Below are 19367 nucleotides of genomic sequence, written 5' to 3'. Positions count from 1 at the left end.
GAAGCGAGCCCTGCCCGGGGGAGGGCAGCAGCACGGCCGGGGGCGGGATGCGGAGGAAGGGATGCGGGGGCGGGATGCGGGCGCCCCTCAGCCGCGGCGGCCCCCGGGCTCTGCGGGCGGGGGCGGGCGGCCCCCTCCCCTCCCCGGGCTCCCCGCCCCTGCCCCGCATTGGCTGCGGGCGGCTGACGGGCAGCTGGGGAGGCCCCTGCCAGCCGGCCTGGAGGGGCATGCTTGCACTGGGGGTCCGGCCGCGCCGGGGAGCGGGGCCGAGCCGAGCCGAGCGGTGCTGAGCCGAGCCTAACCGAGCCGAGCCAGTGCCGCCATGGGGGTGGAGATCGAGACCATCTCTCCGGGAGACGGTAGGGGACCGCGGGGCCAGCAGCCCTGCGGCATGGGGGGCAGGGGAGCCCGTGTCCGACCGGTGACCCGACCCGGCGGGTGTCGCACGGGGCTCCGAGCCCGGGAGGAGCCGCCGTCCCCGCCGCCGGGCAGCGGGGGAGCGCGGGGCCGCGGTGCGGGGAGGCGGCGGGGGGCGGGAGGGAAGGCACGGCCGCTCCCGCAACCCCGCACCCCCGCGCCCCCGCAACCCCGCACCCCCGCGCCCCCGCACCCCCGCGCCCCCGCACCCCCGCCCCTGATGCGGGAGCGGGCGAACGGGGCGATGCGGCCGCCCGGAGTCCCGGCGGTGGCGGCGGGAGAAGCCGGCGGTTCCCCGGGCGGCAGCGCCGCGGTTCCCTCCCGGCGGCGGCAGCTGCAGGGGCGGCGGGGGGGCTGGGGATTTTCCTCTGGCATCCGCTGACAGCTGCACAAACCCCAGCGCGGTGCAGCCGCCCGGGAGCGGGGGCAGCGGCGGGGCCGGGCGGGTCCCGGGGCCGCGGCCGCTCGGCGGGGAGCGCGTCCGGCGGCCGCAAACTTTCCTCGGTTCGCCAGCGGGAGCCACCGGCCATTCGTGTCAGCATCGCCCGGCCGGGCCGCCCGCCTCCTCCCGGTGAAACGTGCGGGGCTGGGGAGGGCTGAGGTGCAGCCCGGGCGGCGATAACCTGCTGGGCACAGGCTCCCCTTGCCTGGGCCAGTTCGCGTTGTGCTGCTCTTCTGCGGCGTTATAACAACATCTCATAAGGGTTTGGGGTTGTTTGGTTGGTTTTTTTGTGTTTGTTTGTTTTTTTTTTTTATTTAAGAGGACATCATTTCTAACATCGAGCCATATGTATCTATATAGTAGGCCAGATTCATCCTTGGCTGATACGCAACTGTAAATAATTTGTTCAAGTCGATCTCGGCTTAACTTTCTTGGCCCAGTATCTTTCCCCTCTTTGTGTGTGCTTTTAAATTGGCTTCTCCTTCAGTGCTGTTTAGCTCTGGGAATCAAATTCTTCCCTTGGTTGCACAGATCTAAAAGCAGAATACTTGTGTGGATATAAGTAACATTGCTGAGTTGAGAGTAGAAAGAAGGGTGGAACTTAACCTTGTAATAGTACTTTTTAGCTATTAAATATATCAAGGCTGTCTTTGTAAGCAATATGCTATTCCAAATAAGGTTATATGGATTATTTCTCTTGGTTACAAGACTTAATGAAAATCAGCTGACTTTAAACACTGTCTTAAAACCACAGCTAGACAGTGGTCTTGAGAATCTCTGCTTCTAATTTAGCTTTGATGTGGCATCATTTGCTTTGCTGTTGTTATACTCACACAGCAGAATATGTGTCAGTAAGGTTTGATATTCCTTTACTTGGATCTCTATATAATAGTTCATCATTTGAATAATACCTGCTTTACCAAGGGTAGGATTGATCTTGCGCAACTTTTCTCAGGTTAGGTGGCTGTCTAAAGCAGTATTCTAGTTTTTCCCCGAGAATAAATTGTCTTGCCTCGCTTGGATAGGCTGGGTTTCTTTCAAAGCACTGCTAATTCTCCACTATCATCAGCGGAAGCCCAGGAGAATGGCATACACTAATTGCCTGTGTTTTAGATGGTTAAAGTTAAATGAGATGAATCCCACTTTAAGGTTACAGTGATGCCCTGACTGGATAGCTATTGTATTGCAGTTTGTGCAGCCCACAGCCAGAGATACTCCGGCCAGCCGGGCTGATGAGCAAGGCTCTTCAGATGACACTCGGAAGCACCATCTTCTCAATTTCATGTTATAAATCTCAGTTCCTCATATTAGCCTGCCCTCCTGCCATTTACTGCTCATGGTGGTTTTGGCATATAAGCCCTCAGCTTATGTGTTACTTGATGTTTTATACCCTGTTGTCATGTTAATTCAGACTGAAGAGGCCAGAAAGCTGACAAAGATACAAGCCTCAGTTTCTACCTGAATCCCCAGTTTCCAGCTTTCTGGCAAGGATGTTCCTTAATAATTAATCTCCTTTATACATCTAAGTTCTTCTGAACCTGGGCCCTCCTCTGGTCAACATCACTTGAGAAGTCAAGGTTAGCTGCTTTAAAATGCCATCAGCATCTAATTGAGCCTGCAAAATCTTCCCGTAGGTTTTGGTGCCTTTGGCAGTACCTAGAACGGGTAAAATTGAATTGGTAATTCTGTTTTCCAGTGGCAAGAAAATAATTTAAACCCTCTTTTCTTTCCGGTATGAAAATTCTAGGAGGAGCTACCAGGCTCTGATAAGAACTCAGTGTAACACTGCTTTACTGTCACCCGATGCTACAAAATTAAACTGCATTTGTATGTGAAAATTTTTTTAAAAACCCTTCCTGGCTAATTAAAGATGCCCTTGTTAGAGCTGTCTTGAGTGAAGGGCATTAGAAATGTGAATACAAATGGTATTTTTTCACAATGCCAAACTAAGGCTTTATTTGAAAAAATCTAACAAAACCATTCTGAGAATTCTGAGGTTATAATGTATGAAGTTTTGACAGTCCTTTTGCACTTACAGAATGCAAATGCATATATAATGCCCTCATATATAGGGAAAATTATGTAAGGAGAATATTATTTCGTCTAACAACTAAATAGTACCCAAGCTGGGATTTTCTACCCTAAATCATACCCATTCCCACTATGCATATTAGTGGCTTGATAATGCATAGTCAATACAAATCCCAATCTGGCATTTTCCTCTTGAAAGGTAAACCTGCCTAGCCACGCAGATAAGCAGAGAAAAAAAATAACAACCTTTTATAATTTTAACAGGACGGACGTTTCCAAAGAAGGGGCAGACGTGTGTGGTGCACTACACAGGTAAGGCATATTCTGAATATTCTCTTGATACCAACTGCCTTGTGTTGAAGAGTGATTTGCCACTTCTTATGGCATCGTTGTGTTTTTTTACTTCGTTCTCTCACTCTTAATCCATTTGATTGTGATGTGTTTCCTAAATATTTCACTTTTAGCTGAGCAGTTCAGGCTGCAGTATCTAGATGTGCGTGCCAGCAGATTTGCCAGATGTAGCGTTCAATGGTGAGAGGTTAACAGACCTGTGGACCTGGTTCTATAAGCTATCGTACCAGCTAATGAAATCAAGCATGAAACGGTGAAAAAGCTGAGTTCATATTTTTCCATCCTCTGATCTTGATACAGACAATGATTATATATATATCTTAAAAGCATGTGTTGGCAGTAAAATTTGTTCCAGATTGAAGAAATCAATGCAAGGTCTATTTAATACCTGCTTTATGGACTTGTATGAATCTTAAGTGATGAGTTGGTTAATGGAGCTGTTTATGCTGCACCTTTGCACGGAGGGAAAATGTCCTTTAAATCAGTTTGTAACGTTACGTTTTGTACATAGTTATGTAAATTGTCAAAAGAATGCAAAGACCTCTGCAGGCTGAGTCCCCAGCTGGGAAGTTCACATCAAGAGCTGCCATTCTATGTGGTCTTTTCTTTAAGAAAGCAAAACGTAGGTGATGTGGGGATTGACAGCTACTGATCTGGGCCTAGATCTGCGAGGTAACATTTTCCTCTAGTGTTCAGTAGCTGTTGCTTTCTTTCAGTTTTGTACTTGCTTCTGTCGCTTGCAGCTGGAGCAAGGTGGGACCATTGTCTGGTAAGTATAACTCATGAAGCAAACCTATTTGTATTTTCAAGAAGCTTTTTGGTATAGTTTCAATAATATCTCTCCTCAGAAGGTTATATGGGCTTGGGGTATAGGGTGTCTGGATTTGAGCTTCTGTACATCTGTATATTCAGAGTATTTTTATCTGATGAAGATTTTTAGTTTGAATTAGAAGTTAAACACATGGGTTTCCCATACCAGTCTTAGCCTTACAGACGTTCCTCTGTAACTTAGGTCTGAAAATACATGTTTTGAAACTATTTTGGTGAAAATGTTGAAAGATACGTTTCTGTTCCAGCCCAAACTTCTAAAGTTTTTATGAAATTAAATTGTCACCTCCCACCCCCAGTTAGTTCTAGATAAATTTAAGTGTCAGAACTGAAATAGGCGAAAAAAAATTGAGTCCTGTGGCTCCCACCAAGTGCAGTTCTGCTGGATAACTTCAGAGAGAGTGTGAATGGTGGATGTGGAAAGATAACAAGGTGCTGCACACTCTTACAGGTATTAGATAACATCCTAGATGAAGCTATCATAAGCTGCCTTTTGACATAAAAGACTTCATGAAAACTCATTAAATCAATTTCCAGTGTAAACTGTGCTTCCTCCATATATCTTGCTATAGGTGCTATGCAACCTCTCGAACTCCCAGATTAGAACAGATATCAGAAAAAGCTCTTCGCCTCAGATCCTGTGCTGGTACGATGTTTAAGTGGTCTTTGGTGGCAATATTTTAAAAGAGAGCCCATGGTCAATGAATACAGTGTTTTCTTCCAGTCATCTGTAGTAATGTGGGAAAGATGAAATATGAAAGTCAAGTTTTAATTTAAAAGTATTTTATCTGAATACGGTATACCTTCTTTTTATACTGAGGCAATTCCAGATATGCCTGGGATTCGTCTTGAAATGATCTTTATCTTATTTATATGATCTCATTAGACCTCACTGTGCTTAATGCTTATCCTCACCACACTCCTGCGAGTCCTGCTTTGGGAGCTGGGTAGCTAAGTTACAGAGATGTCCACAGAGATACCCAGAACATGTCTTGTGACCTAAAATGGGAGCCAGGAAACATTAAGACAACTAGGTGCAAGGAAATGGTCTGGAAATCCTGTTTTCCAGAGCTGCTTAATACTGGGAGCATGTAAAGCTCACAAGTTGTGTCCATGTTCAGCCTCTGTGTCGCTCTGGAGCTGGGCACAAATACCTCGACGGAGGCGTTGTGGTCTGGGAAGTGAGGGAACCATGCGCTGACTGGGCTCTGCTAAGATCTGGAGATCTTTTGGATCCCGAGAGGAGCCTGACCTCGCTGGAGTGCTCTGAGCACAGCTCTGGATTCAGCGACAAGCACAGTGGCGACAGCCACTTTCAGTCAAAAACACGACCTGTGGGAGCCCACTTTATGGATAATGACTGAGCAGTGGTTTCAGACACGGCAAACTGATGCTCAGTTGCCTTTTCCAACAGAAAAGGATCATAGCTCTATTTGCCACATCCTTAACTGCAACTGTTACGTTCCTGGGGAGGAAAAAGCTAAAATTTCCTGCTCCCTCCAGCTTAGCTTGGGGCTTTCAGTAGTGAAGAATGCAGGAGCCATGGGCAAGGAAGGGAGCAGGCCAGAGGGTATTTGGTTCAGGCACTAATGCAAGAGTATTGAAGGAGTTGTATTCCAGTTCCTGTCTTCAGGATTAATTTTGTACTTTTTTTTTTTTTAAAATCCAATGATTTTCCCATTCAGTGATGCCTGGTGTTGACAGCTTGGTAGGCCATGTAACTTCTTGCAGTGGCCCTTCTGCTCTCATACCAACACACACACTATGTGGTGATACAGGTCCTTAGAACAACCATGGTTGGTTCCACACTTCCTTGAAGGGCCACGTTTTTGAGCACGCATGGAAAAAGCATTACTTGTCTACTATTTATTAATATCTTGAGAGTTTCCAGTGAGCAGGAGACCAGAAGGGGCTTCTTCTGCCAAAGAAAGTTCTGAATTTTCAAGGAAACTCAAACAAGAGGTGGGCTGTGGACTCTATTTTGTGTTACTTCTCTGTCTTGCCTTCCCTCTCCAGAAGTCTCATAGATGCGCATTGACCATGCGGTGGGGAGTGATGGCAGAGAGGGCATGGACAAGAGTGGAATGCTGGCACTAAAGGACTAAAAGGCATCTTGCTTCTGATGCCTCTTTGGGGAAAAGGGTTTTAGGAGCAAGTTATCTCCATGCGTTGTCCTGGCAGTCCCTGCAGAACAAGTCCAGAGAGGACCAAAGGCTGGTACCTTAGATATTTGGCAGAACTTTAGAGTCCTGTCTGCTTGTCCTTCAGGATCTTGTGATTCACGCATCGTCATGGCAGGGATTCAGCAGGGCAGTTTCTAGTTTGATGACCCTCCATATTCCAGAGAAGTGGAGAGAACTGGAATCTCCTCAAGATGAAGGAGAACTGCAAGTGAGTTTCACACTTCTGCTGTCAGTGCTCCAGCTATCGGGCTGTTCTATGTGGCAGCTTTGCCTCTTTCTCTCCTTGTTCAACTAGATGAGTAACCTCAGGAGCAGACTCCACGGTGTGGTTCCCGAATGCATCATGAAGCCTTAATGGACAGACCTAAGTTCCAGGGGCAGCAGGAGTTAAGGTGCAGCCTCCCTAGGGACCTGTTTAGAAGGAACCTCTTAGTTTCTAAGCGATTTTTTTTTTTCTTTTTCCTAAGAAGTAGTTCTAGCCTGCTTTACACTTAGAGCAGGATTTTTTTATTACCCGTCAGAAGTACCTGATTGCCCTTTCTGACTACATAAGTCGCCTTAGTGCCTAACTTCAGTACTGTAAATCACCTGCTAATTTTTCGGCTTTGCACAGCTTGAGTTAAGTACACCAATAGATGCTCCAGATCATTGCAGAAGATTAGACAGGAGGACTGTGACAGAATATGAAACCGAGTCCCCATCTTGGTATGACAGAAGAATGTGGTCAGATTCCCATATGTTTTACCTTTATTAAGAAATATAACAAATAGAATAATTTCTTCTTATTATCCGGCATCTATGCTTTGTCTCAAAAATTACCTGGTGCAATATTAAAGTAATGGGATTAATAGATAAGGTAGTTCCTTGGCACTGAAATGCATTTCCAGCAGCAATGGTTTATGTCATGTTTTTGTCAGAGATTTCATTAAGCAAGCTTCTGAAAGCATTTGGCAATCTGCTTACTCCTTCTGTTTTCCATCTGCAAAATGATAGTTGCACTTTGTCTGCCTCATGTCGATAGATTGCAATGAATTTGGGATATGAACTGCCTCCTTCTTCATGCCTTACATGATGGTGTCCTAATCTTGATGGGGTCTTCAGGTTACATTGTAGTCCTGATGGTAATACAACTTAAAAAATTACAGTGTCATTAGTCCTGGAGTATATCAACAGAATTGAGGCATATTCTGCAGTTTTGTTTCCAGTGATTTAAATTTGTTGACTCTGGCAACAGGAATTAGAAGTGTGGAGTTTTCAAAGGTTTACAGAGATGGGACAAAACATGATTTTCAGTTAGAAATGCCCCTAAACAAAACCTTTGCTGAGGTTGTGAATGCTCTGTCTAGAGACTGTGGGGTAAAACCTGCACTCTGGGAAGCTGAGTCCCATTCCTGGCCCTCCAGCTAGATGATGCTGTGCCCTCAAGTGTGTACCAGTCCCAAATCTCCTCTTAATAATAAGGGGACAGCTTTTATTCCATGTTATTTGGAGCTGACATTCTCTTGTGTTGTCCTGTGTAGCTCGTGGCAGAACTGAATTCTTAACCTCTTCATTTTTCTCCTCGGTCATCTGTAAATCTGTGAGAATAATACAATTATCCTTTTGGGACACTGATGGTGCCCAGTATTTGTAGTGTGCTGGAACAGACTTGTTTGACTGAGACTTTAAAGGCACATTAAATGATTAATTACTTATTAAACTGGACTTCTATCAGAGAATATTTTCCATAGACTTTTTAGGCTGGGTCAATGGCCACAAAATTGCACCAAATACAGTGGAATGGAATGGAATAGAATAGAATATTTCAGTTGGAAGGGACCTACAACGATCATCTAGTCCAACTACCTGACCACTTCAGGGCTGACCAGAAGTTAAAGCACGTTATGTGCATTTTCCAAATATCTCTTAAACATTTACAGGTTTGGGGCATCAACCACCTCTCTAGGAGCCTGTTCCAGCATCTGACCACCCTCTTGGTAAATAAACGCTTCCTAATGTCCAGTCTAAACCTCCTCTGGTGCAGCTTTGGACCATTCCCATGTGTCCTGTCAGTGGATCCCAGGGAGAAGAGCTCAGCACCAACCTCTCCGCTTCAATATTTCAGTACTCAGAAGCTGATTTTTAAAATGCTTAAAGTGAAATTCCCTATTGAAATAAATGAATACTACTCCATTTATTTCAGCTGAGCTGTACAAATTCATTCTGTTTTAGGAAGCAGACCTTTATTTTAAGCAGAACAAATGATTAATTATTCTTTTCCTAGTGATATGGGGACAAACCGGTATCATCATCTTTTCCATATATTAGCAAAATTGCTTTATATTGTTTCTGTAGCTTTGGCAGTGATGTAGTGTTGAGAGTTATGGTTGTGTCTGTGGATTTGAAAGCCTTTTTTTTAACTTTTGTTATAACAAAAGCAGACTGCATAGATACAGAGTAACAGTAATTTATAGAATATGCTTGATTTACTATGATTAAAAAACACTTTTTCCCTTTAGCACAATACAAATATAACGCAATTCCCTTGAAAAAAAATCTTGCCAAAAAGAGAACGGATCTGCCTATTTTTCTTGCATAAAAATCAGCCTGGTCTTAATGTATGTAGTAATAGCCAGAGATTTGTCTCTACTGACATACTCTCAAAAAGACTCACGTAAATTCAGAATAACTTTGCAAAGTGTCATATACTTGTCATGAAGCTCAGTATCTGCATGACTGGATGTACATTAGCTCTGTGTGCCAGCACTTTGTGCGTTATTTCTCTGATCCTGATATAGAAACATCTATACCACTTCACTGGGAGATGCGCATCTGAGAGGAAAATTGAACTAAGGAATTTAATCAAAATTCTTTATCTAGCTGGGTTTGGAAGGGGATAGTGAACACTGCAATTAGAGTTAATATTAATAAGAATTGTATTGTAACAGACATTATAATTGAGCCTTGAATTATAGTCAGCTCAATCTTGCTTACCTAGAAAGAGCCTAATTGTTTTACCAAGCGTGTTCCCAGGATACATTACACCAGGAGACTGTGATGTCTTCCCATCTTTTGGGGCCTGACAATTTTCTGTGTTTTTTTACTTAAAGTTGTCTCTTCAAATTGCCCTGGTTTGAAAGGATGAAAGCCTTTTACTTCTGCAGAGATCTTTGTGGCAGCTAAGCACTTACGAGTATCCTTTTTCTTCGGTGAATCATAACTGCAAAAAGTAGTTTTGACCCCTAGTCAAGAACACAATCTTTTGCTGCCCCTCAGAAGCAATTTGCACGTCTTGAAACACGCTCAATAAAAGGAGTAAAATTCTCCTATTTGCTTATTTAATGTAGATTGGTTACCTTTGAAAATATTTTAGTGATGACTTCAGCCTGATGGTGATCAGAGTCTAGAAGTAAAAGTTTGAGGAGAAGAGATTTCTCCTACTCATTTGGCTGCCAGATTAGTGACTGATTTCAGGTATATTATTTGCTCTTTTACTTTCTAAATTTGACAGAAAAAGGGGCTGCGCCTCTCAAAATTGTCATGAAATTAATGTCTGCAAGTACCGTGAGACTCTCTGTAAGAAGAGGCTACTGACATGAACAAATTATTTGATGAATAAGAAAGGTTCAGAGATTTGTAAGAAAATATGTAGCAGCTTCAGCAGCTGAATTAGTGAGATTAAATTGAACATACTGGAATGTTGCCTGATGGAAAAGGATCAGCATAATGAACTGTAGCCTCACGTTTCCCGGTTGTTCTTCTTTTGCACTGAACGTTGCGTTGCTGTGTACTGTGCCCATCGGTTTCACTGGAATTATTTGTGGTATTAGGTGCTATTTCATGTGGGTAAGTGAAACAAAAAAGGAGCTTGACATTATTCGACAGCATTCTTATGGGCAAGCTCAGCTGAGAATTGATGGTTTGTCTAAGAATTGGAAATCTCTCCCCTAAAATGTGGTCCCCATGGCACTGAGGTGTTATTTGGGCAGCCGCTAATATGATTTGTGCAAAGTAAGGGAAGAGTTCAGGATTGTCTGCAAACGCTCTCTCACGTTCATTTAGGAAAAAGGCAGGATGAGTTTCTTTCTTAGAGAGTAAAGAAGATAAAAAGAGATTTCTTCAAGATAACATACACGGGCACTTTATCACCTGAGAGTGACTTCTCTGTCAGCATGAAACATGACGAATCATTTGGTGACTGCTAGCTTTGATTTTTGGAGGACCTACTAACCTCTACAGGGTTTTCTTGCACGGAGAGATTGTAGCATCATGCTCCCTTCAAATTGTGCACAGAAATGAAACTGCTAGCAGATAATTAAACCTCCTACTCCTACCTCGCAAAAGCCTCAAGACATTAAAAAAACCAAAAGTTCACAAAGGAGATCATGTAAAACACCAGAGAACTAATAGCTTCTGTTCATCAAATTTTTAAAAGCTCAGAACTGATCCAAAACTGTGCCATCTTTTAGAAAATCAGATTGCAATTTCCAAACAAAATATTTTTGCTGGGCCCTCTTTGCACTTATTTTCAATGATCCCAGTGTGTCACTCTGTCTACTTACAGCTCATACGTGTATTTAAGGACTAGGACCTGAAAGGTTTGCATCAATTCTTGATCGTTAAAATTCCAGGCCCTTACAAGAATGACATAGTTTTCTAATAATTTATGCCCCCAAAAATGAAAGAATTGCTGAAACAACTGTTGGAACTGGGGCTGCCTTGTGCAGTGAATAGTATTTGTTAGTGTAAAATGTACATCAGCTAAATGAGAAACTATCAGCTGGCACCTCAGATGGGCTTGTCTCCCTTTATTGACAAGATAGAACTGACATCACCGTATTTACTTAATCAAGAAGTCTAAATTAAGAGCTTAGTTACCTTAGGCTACCTTAATAGTTAGCCTTTGGATATGCCTCTCTCTCTATTGATTAGACAAAGAGCTTAATACGGTTCCTAAGTCAGGGAACTCAGCTAGGCAGGGTTTGTGGAAGGAGTAATAGTGTTTTCTTGATTAGACAACCTGCGGTGTCACCTCTCCGCAGCAGATACACGGCAGCCGCATTTCAGGTGTATCACCTAAGGAGCTGCTGTGTGGCCAGAGGTCTCACAGGCTTCTGCTCTTCAGAGCTTGGCGGGTCGGTCCTGGTGCAGCAGGGATGTGCGTGGGGTATCCCCGGGGAGGACCATTGCCAAGGAGCTCGTACAGTGCCCGGCTTTTGGCACTGGTGAGCAATGGAACGAGTGGCCTTGGAGGAAATGTAACTGCTGTGGGAAACAGTGATTTGGTGTTGGCACAAGTTCTGCTGAGCCTTGCTGAACCAGCGCCAGGGGTCTGCCAGGGGGCTTTATATTGAAAGCGACATCTCTCAATTGAGATATATTATTTAGCTATAGTTACTCAAGGGCGTCGTAAATCTTACTTAATTTTTTTTTTTTTTTTCACAAGACTGCTGGCTGCGGAAGTTTGTACTCCCTTGCACATCATTGCATTGCCAGCCGGGCAGGGACGGGATTGTCCGCTCTGCTCTGCGCTGGGGCGGCCTCACCTGGAGCGCTGTGTGCAGGGCTGGGGACACAGGGTAGAAAGGAGATAAAGCTACTGGAGAGTGTCTAGAGTAGGGCCATGAAATTGGTGAAGGGTTTGGAGGGGAAGCCGTATGAGGAGCGGCTAAAGTCACCTGGTTTGTTCGGCCTGGAGAAGAGGAGACTGAGGGGAGAGCTCATGGCGGCCACAGCTTCCTCACGAGGGGAGCAGGAGGGGCAGGGCTGAGCTCTTCTCTCTGGTGACCAGTGACAGAACCCGAGGGAACGGCAGGAAGATGTGCCAGGGGAGGGTCAGGTTGGACATGAGGAAAAGGTTCTTCCCCCAGAGGGTGCTGGACACTGGAACAGGCTCCCCAGGGAGGTGTCCCGGCCCCAACCTGACAGTGTTCAAGAAGAGACTGGACAACGTCCTCAGACACACGGTGTGACCTGTGGGGTTGTCCTGTGCAGGGACAGGAGCTGGACTCAATGATCCTTGTGGGTCCTTCCAACTCAGGACATTCTGTGATTCTACAATCACTCACTGTGAGGAATCTTAAATGCTGTAACTGGTGTCATCAGGCAGAGCCGGTGGGTCCTGGTAGCTGAGGCAGCAGCAGATCCATGCAGTCAGGCAATATAGTCCTTTATTTCCCAGCCAACATCCCTTGTCTTCAGAAACTCCATGTTACAGCAGTGGTTGTGAGGCACATTTGATTTGTAGCTCTCCCTCTGTCTCTGCTTATGGTAGCCCAAGTCTGGTTTCCCCTTCCAGATCTTTTCCATTTAGTCCTGCATAGTTATTGGTTCGTATTTGTCTCTTGCTACTCTAAATCACTTCTTTTTGCACATCTAATGGTGTGACTACCTTGATTGAGCAAGATTGTGTCCTTTTATTCTGTTCTCAGTGAGAAATTGAAGACTTTTCATTTGGTAAGGGTCATTTCCTCCTGGACAGAGGAAAAGACCTCATACTTAATTAGTTCATTTTCCAATCTATGATTGCTACAAACAGTACACTCCCTGGTGCATTGATTCTGTCTAGTTTTAAGTCACCAAAGTGATAATGCTATTTTGCTTCTTCCAAATTCATTGAAGTCGCTGCTGTTGCAACAATAGAAGTAGCAGCTTTCTGTTGAAATTCTTTACCCTGCATTAGGAAAAAAACCAACCAACCAACCAAAAACAAACCACAAAGCAAACAAGTGGTTGTTTGGAAATTACACTATAATACTATATAGGGATTGTAGTTATGGGAATTTTCATTCTCCTCTGTCGATAAATTTCTGGTTATGCTATAAGCAAGGATTTCCAGGAAGAGAGGAGGGCCTCATTCTTTGGAAGGTGAAATCTAGCCATGTCTAGGGCACATCAAAGAAAAACTGGAGTCACACAGTGGACAAGTTCCTGAGGCATCGCCATGAAGTGTTGCCATTTCCAGGCTGCAATGTACGATTTTCAGCCTGAAGAATTGAAGTAAATTTTGTTGTTGTGAAAGCTGTAATTTTGCTGGAGAAGCCTTTTCCACAAATTTTATTTTGAAAGTTGAGGATCTGAAATTCATTGGCTAGCTGCCAACTCCATATCATAGAATCACAGAGTGGTTTCGGTTGGAAAGTTATCTTCAAAGATCATCTAGTTCCAACCCCCTTGCTATGAGCAGGGACACCTTCCACTAGATCAGGTTGCTGCAAGGCCTGTCCAGCCTGACCTTAAACACTTCCAGTGATGGGGCATCCACAGCTTCTCTGGGCAGCCTGTGTCTCACCACTCTTATTAGAAATAATTTCTCCTTATATGCAATCTGAACTTACCCTCTTCCAGCTTAAAATCGTTGCCCCTTGTCCTGTCACTACAGGCCTTGATAAAAGGTTTCTCTCCGTCTTTCTTATAAGTCCCTTTTATATATTGAAAGGCCGTAGTAAGGTCTCCCCAGAGCCTTGTCCAGGCTGAACAACCCCAGCTCACTCAGCCTGTCCTCCCAGCAGAGCTGTTCCAGCCTCGGATCATTCCTGTGGCTCCTCTGGCCCCTCTCCAGCAGGTCCATGTCTGTCCTGTGCTGAGAGCTCCAGAGCTGGGCACAGAACTGCAGGGGGGGTCTCACCAGAGCGGAGCAGAGGGGCAGAATCACCTCCCTCCACCTGCTGGACACGCTGCTGGTGATGCAGCCCAGGATATAATTGCCTTTCTGGGCTACAAGTGCCCATTGCCAGCTCATGTTCAATCTTTCATCCACCAGCACCCCCAAGTCCTTCTCGGCAGGGCTGCTCTCAACCCCTTCATCCTCAGCCTGGATCAATATTGGGGATTTCCTTGACCCAGGCGCAGGACTGCGCACTTGGCCTTGTTGAACTTCATGAGCTTCACATGGTCCCATTTCTCAAGCCTGTCTGGGTCCCTCTGGATTGCATCCCATCCCTCAGGTGGATCAACTGCACCGCTCAGCTTGGTGTCATCTGCAAACTTGCTGAGAGTGCACTCAATCCCACTGTCTAGGTCGTTAATAAAGATAGTGAACAGTGCTGGTCCCAATATGGACCCTTGAAGGACACCACTTGTTGCTGATCTCCATTTGGACATCAAGCCATTGACTGCAACTCTTTGGATGTGACCATCTGGATTCATCCAGTTCCTTATCAATAAAACAGTCCATCCATCAAATCCATACTTCTCCAATTTAGCGACAAGGATGTCAAGTGGGACTGTGTCAAAGGCCTTAGAAAAGTGAAGATACATTACATCAGTTGGTCTTATTTTATCCACCAATCCAGTCCTTGCATTGTAGGCGGCCATCAGGTCAGTCATATCGGTCTGAGCTAAAGTATTGTGTATTAAACAAAATTTGTGGCGGTATTTGAAGTTGTGAATCTGAATGTTACCGCTCGGGCGTATTTTCAGGTGTGATCTGAATCAGTCTCACATGGTTTCTGCCCCTTTTCTTTGTAAGGCAAAATTATGTTTTATAGAATCATTTCGATTGGAAGAGACCCTCAGGATCATCAAGTCCAACCATAACCTGACCCTGGCACTAAACTGTGTCCCTAAGAACCTCGTCTATGTGCCTTCTAAACCCCTCCAGGGATGGTGACTCCACCACTTCCCTGGGCAGCCTGTTCCAATGCCTGACAACCCTTTCCATGAAGAATTTTTTGAGACCATTTCCTCTTGTCCTATCACTCATTACTTGGGAGAAGAGACCAACCCCCTCCATGCTACATAACTTATTAGGATGTTATTTTGACTGACCCTGCTGTAACCCTTTCTTGTCTTTCTTGCTCAAAAGTTGTACTACATGATGGTCACCCTGCTACACATGTGCAGCCACATTAGGAGCATCCAACCGTAGTTTGCAGTACCTCTGTACTTGACCACTGTCCACACGCAAATTGAAGAGTAAAAGCAGAATTACATGTAATCTTCTCTCATTCTGAAACTGTTCTGCTCTTTTTTTCTGGAAAAAGTTGGAACAGCAAAGACTAACTTTAACCATGTGGGAGAAGCCTTCTTCAATGACATTTGTCATTCATGGAGAGGAATGATCTTTTCTGCAGTGTCACGCTGAAACACCCGACCTTGCCTTGGGCTTGAGATCACTCCCTGGAGTGTCTCTATCCACTGACGAGAGCAGGAGGTGCTCCTCTGTCACAAGCCTGTGTGAGTAGCTCCCCACACTCTCCATGTCCCACAGTGGCCAGCTGGCAACAGCTCTGGAAAAGCCACAGCTGTGTCTGTCCCACCCTGCCAGGAGAGTTTCTGGAGTGCACAGACAGCCCCAGCAATGGCTTTCATTTTGTGCTCCGCTTTGAATTCTCTTGTGTCATTTGCACCTTGTCTTCAGCTGAAGGAACAGCAGGGACAGGTCCACAGCTCTTCCTTGGGTCAGTCAGCAGAGCTTCTGCACAGCAGGGCTGTGATCTCACATGGGCTGAGCCCACTTCGTCATGTCCTACCTTCTCCTGGCTGGAACTCAGAAGCGATGACCTTTTCTATCTGAACACCGGGGACCTCCAGAGCCTGTAACTGTAAGAAGGGGTGTTGAAAGCTCATTGGATCGGGATGGAAATGCTTCATTAAAAATGATCCTTACCTGTGCCACTGAGACTTGTTCTGTGCATAACCATTTATATAGCTCATCTCCTTATCAACATTTATTCAGATTCCTGGCTGGGAGTGTAGGAGTTTTAAATGCTTGTGAGTCGAATGCAAATGCAGGGTTGACACAATCATGAAGAACTGCCATCATTTATCTCCTGTGGACAACTTCAGAAGTTGAATCTGATCAAATTGCTACACCCTTCATTCATAAATCCCTTTGGAAAGGGAAAAGCATTGTTTACTCCCTTTAAAATACAGGGAAATTCAAAAGGGAAATTATTTGTCCAGGGAATACAGCAAGTCACAGATAAAGCTTGGGTTAGAAATTCATGTGCTTTTAAAGTCCTCATCTATTATATTTACCACTAGGCTGCATCAGCTCTGTAGAAGAGCTCTTTCTGTTTTTCTAGACTTCAGAAGTGTTTAACTTTTGAGAACAAACTATGTAAATTAAGATGGATGGTGGAAAATCATGAACTACTTTAGTTTTTATCAGGTTTTCTGTCTTTCTTTAACCAATCCTGATTTGATTGGTTATATAAGCCTTGTAAGCACAGTAAGGGCTCAATCCTTCCCTGCTGTAAAGAGTAATAAGGGATTTGATTGTAACGTTTCACTTCATTTCAATGAAGTAACTAAAGTTTGCAATACATTGATTGACTAAAATTGCAGAGCTATTTCTGAAGTGCTTTCCCAAGACTTGTTACCACAGCACATTCTAAGATCCTCTTCAAACGCAAAAGTTTCTAAAGCATTTGGGAGAACGATATCAAAGTAGGCTGGACCTGAGGAAGTGTGTAGCTATAAACACAGGTGCCAGAGGTGATGGAGAGCTGAGAAACGATTTGCCCTGCAGAAAAAAAAGCAATAAAATCTTGGGCTGGGTATTTTTCCCTTGTACGAGTGTGGGAGGAAACTTTGACTGACTGCAAAATTCCTCCATACTGTAATGGAGTTATACGACCTGTAATCTTTCTATTATTCAGTCCATCACTGTAGGACTGGCCCATTTGCAGACTACAAAGCATTTAAATGACGACAGCTGTTTTAGGCAGTAAGGGACATGGCTAGCCATTGTGTTTATAGAGGGCAGTGAGATAAGAATAGCTCCCAGTCTTCAGTGTTTGCCACATTTACTTCAGATTTCAGACACCTTTGCGTGTTTTGTGGACAAGTAGACGTGTTGAAAAAGCAGGGGGTACTAGGGCAATGGTTATCTTAGCTCTTCTTTTTCCCTTGAGAAACTGATGTACAATACAGGCCAAGAGGGTGTCAGCTGATAAAAGCCAGACAAATGCAAAGTGTTTTCTGGATTTGATGTCAAGGAGCCTGCCACCCAAGAGAAACCAGACATTGGCAGCACCATGAATGAATGAATGAATGAATGTATGAATATCCCCAATGTGCCCTTCCACTGCACTCTCCTCTTACTACACACAGGAGTATGCTTCTTCCTTCAGTTTTTCTTCAATATTTCAACAAGTTGTAATCGACTCTTAGAAAAATTGCCTAGTCTGTTTAGTCATATGCAACTGTTATTACAGTTTTCAGTATTACTCGTCATGCAGCTTCTAAGCACGTTCTAGCAGTATATTAAACGATGGGAATTGTTTTCTGACTTCAGAGGATGAAGCTGTGAAGAGTTTTAACGCATCCAAAAGAACACGTGAGTGCCGCCTGCATTTGAAAATGTTTCCTGTTCTGCAGCATAACTTCTTCATAGGCACCAAAAGTGCTGCCACGTGAATAGGTGGGGCTGAAACAGTGGGTGCAGGAGTGTCGCCAGCTATTGCCTCCTGCCTTTGCACCGCTCCATCCTGCACGTAGAAATGTTGCAGTGGCTGCGCTGTAAACTGGGCTGAAAATCTGACAAGTTGGGGCAGGAGGGAAGAAGCGGTTGTGAAGGACAGGAGGACAATGTAATGGAAATGCAGGGTGGTGGAAAAAGCAACAGCAACACTTGTAACCCAGCCCTGCTGCAGGTCCAAAGGTTTGCATTGGTGCGGGGAACCGAGGCGCTAAAGTGGTTGTAGAGAAGAGAGGAGACTTGCCCATGGGAACAAGGGGGAATATTTATTTCTGTTTCCTTCTCACATTTCTGACCTGTCAAACTTCCCAGTGCTGTAGCGTTTGGGGACCTTCCCATAGCACACTCTCAGTCCCTCTATTGAAATAACGTACTGGGACAAATTTATTTTTTGCATGCTTTGTATATTCAATGCTACTGTGGTGGAGACTATCTAGCGGTGCTGTTATTTGTTTATATAAGTGATCTCAGACTTTACTTTTTTTCTTCCCCCCAAAAAAAAAGACAAAAAATTTCCCACTTGAATCTCTGGACACATTTTTGGTGCACAGTTGTTTAGTGAGTGGGTAGACAATGATTTCTGGGCTGAGAATACGGTTCACAATGAGAAAATTTTACCTTGAGTAGGCAGATAAAGTGTCTATACATGGGGAAAGAATTATTGTTATTAATATGTTTATTAATGCAGTGTACATGACTGTTTAAAGAAAGTACTGTTGCCCTTCTACTGAGCAATTGCAAATTTCAAGCCTTTATAATTAGCTTCTTATCAGAAAATAAATCCGCATCACTAGCCAAGGTAACTTCTGAACATGACTCACACAAACCTGTCGCTGGGCAGGATTCATCAGAACTGCATTTGTTCCTGATGAGGGAACGTTAACAACTTGGACGTGACAAGCCCTATCAGGGTGAAGTGTCTACAGACCCCCACCTCACCCTGAAATAGTGGCAATGCTGCACGAGATGGTCCACCTGCTCTCCTCCCTCTCTCCAAAGGATTCACGACTCTTGGATTTGAAAGTCAAGAAATTCTGTTTTGCTGAACCTTTCTTTTACTGCTTCTTATGAAACAGTGTTTACTAATTTAGAAATGCTTCTTTTGGCTGAGCCAGGTGAGGACAGACTCCATGGCTGCCCTGCAAATGCAGAAGATATTTTGGACCTTTTTATAGTGAGGAGCCACAGCTCATGCATGGTTTTCCAGCCTCTGCTTGCCAAGAGCTGGGGAGACAGCTTAGAAAAAAATGAAATCAGCATAACAATTATTTTTAAACTGTGGTGTGTATGCTATACAACAGAATATTGTATGAGCATAAATATGGGATCAGCATTTATATATTTAAGGTGGATTAGTGTGGATTTCTACATTTCGTTTTCCTGCTCTTGGATTTACTTGAGTAAGACATTTCTAATACAGGTGTATGTGTGTGTGCACGTACTCTTGAAGCATAAAGATCTTGCATCATAATGTTAAAAACTTCAGGTCAAAATGGCTGGGTTTGTCTTAGTATTCAAAACATTTTAAAATGAATTCTCATTCCTTGTTTTTACTCAGTATTGGAATGTTGAAAATTATTATATCATACCTTGTTCAGTTGGTCTTATCTATGTTTCTGGTCACTAATAGTGGCAAAATTCCAATTTAGGAGAGAAACAGAATAGAATAGTTCAGTTGGAAGGGACCTACAACAATCGTCTAGTCCAATCA

The 19367-nt window shown here is 44.3% G+C and overlaps 1 protein-coding gene across 1 annotated transcript in view; it reads left to right on the top strand.

Annotated features, from left to right (window-relative positions):
- The first annotated feature begins 203 nt into the window (after nt 1-203).
- FKBP1B (FKBP prolyl isomerase 1B) overlaps nt 204-19367 on the top strand; it is a 48379-nt gene continuing 29215 nt past the window's right edge. Inside the window, exons 1-2 of the mRNA XM_065631764.1 lie at nt 204-359; nt 3155-3202. Coding sequence (XP_065487836.1) covers nt 323-359; nt 3155-3202 — 85 coding nt within the window. The 5' untranslated portion in view covers nt 204-322. The remainder of the gene's footprint in view (nt 360-3154; nt 3203-19367) is intronic.

Source organism: Caloenas nicobarica, chromosome 3 (genome assembly GCF_036013445.1).
Source record: "Caloenas nicobarica isolate bCalNic1 chromosome 3, bCalNic1.hap1, whole genome shotgun sequence".
In the NCBI taxonomy this organism is placed as follows: Eukaryota; Metazoa; Chordata; class Aves; order Columbiformes; family Columbidae; genus Caloenas; species Caloenas nicobarica.
The sequence above is the reverse complement of the archived record's forward strand: the minus strand, read 5'-3'. Positions and strand labels throughout refer to the sequence as shown.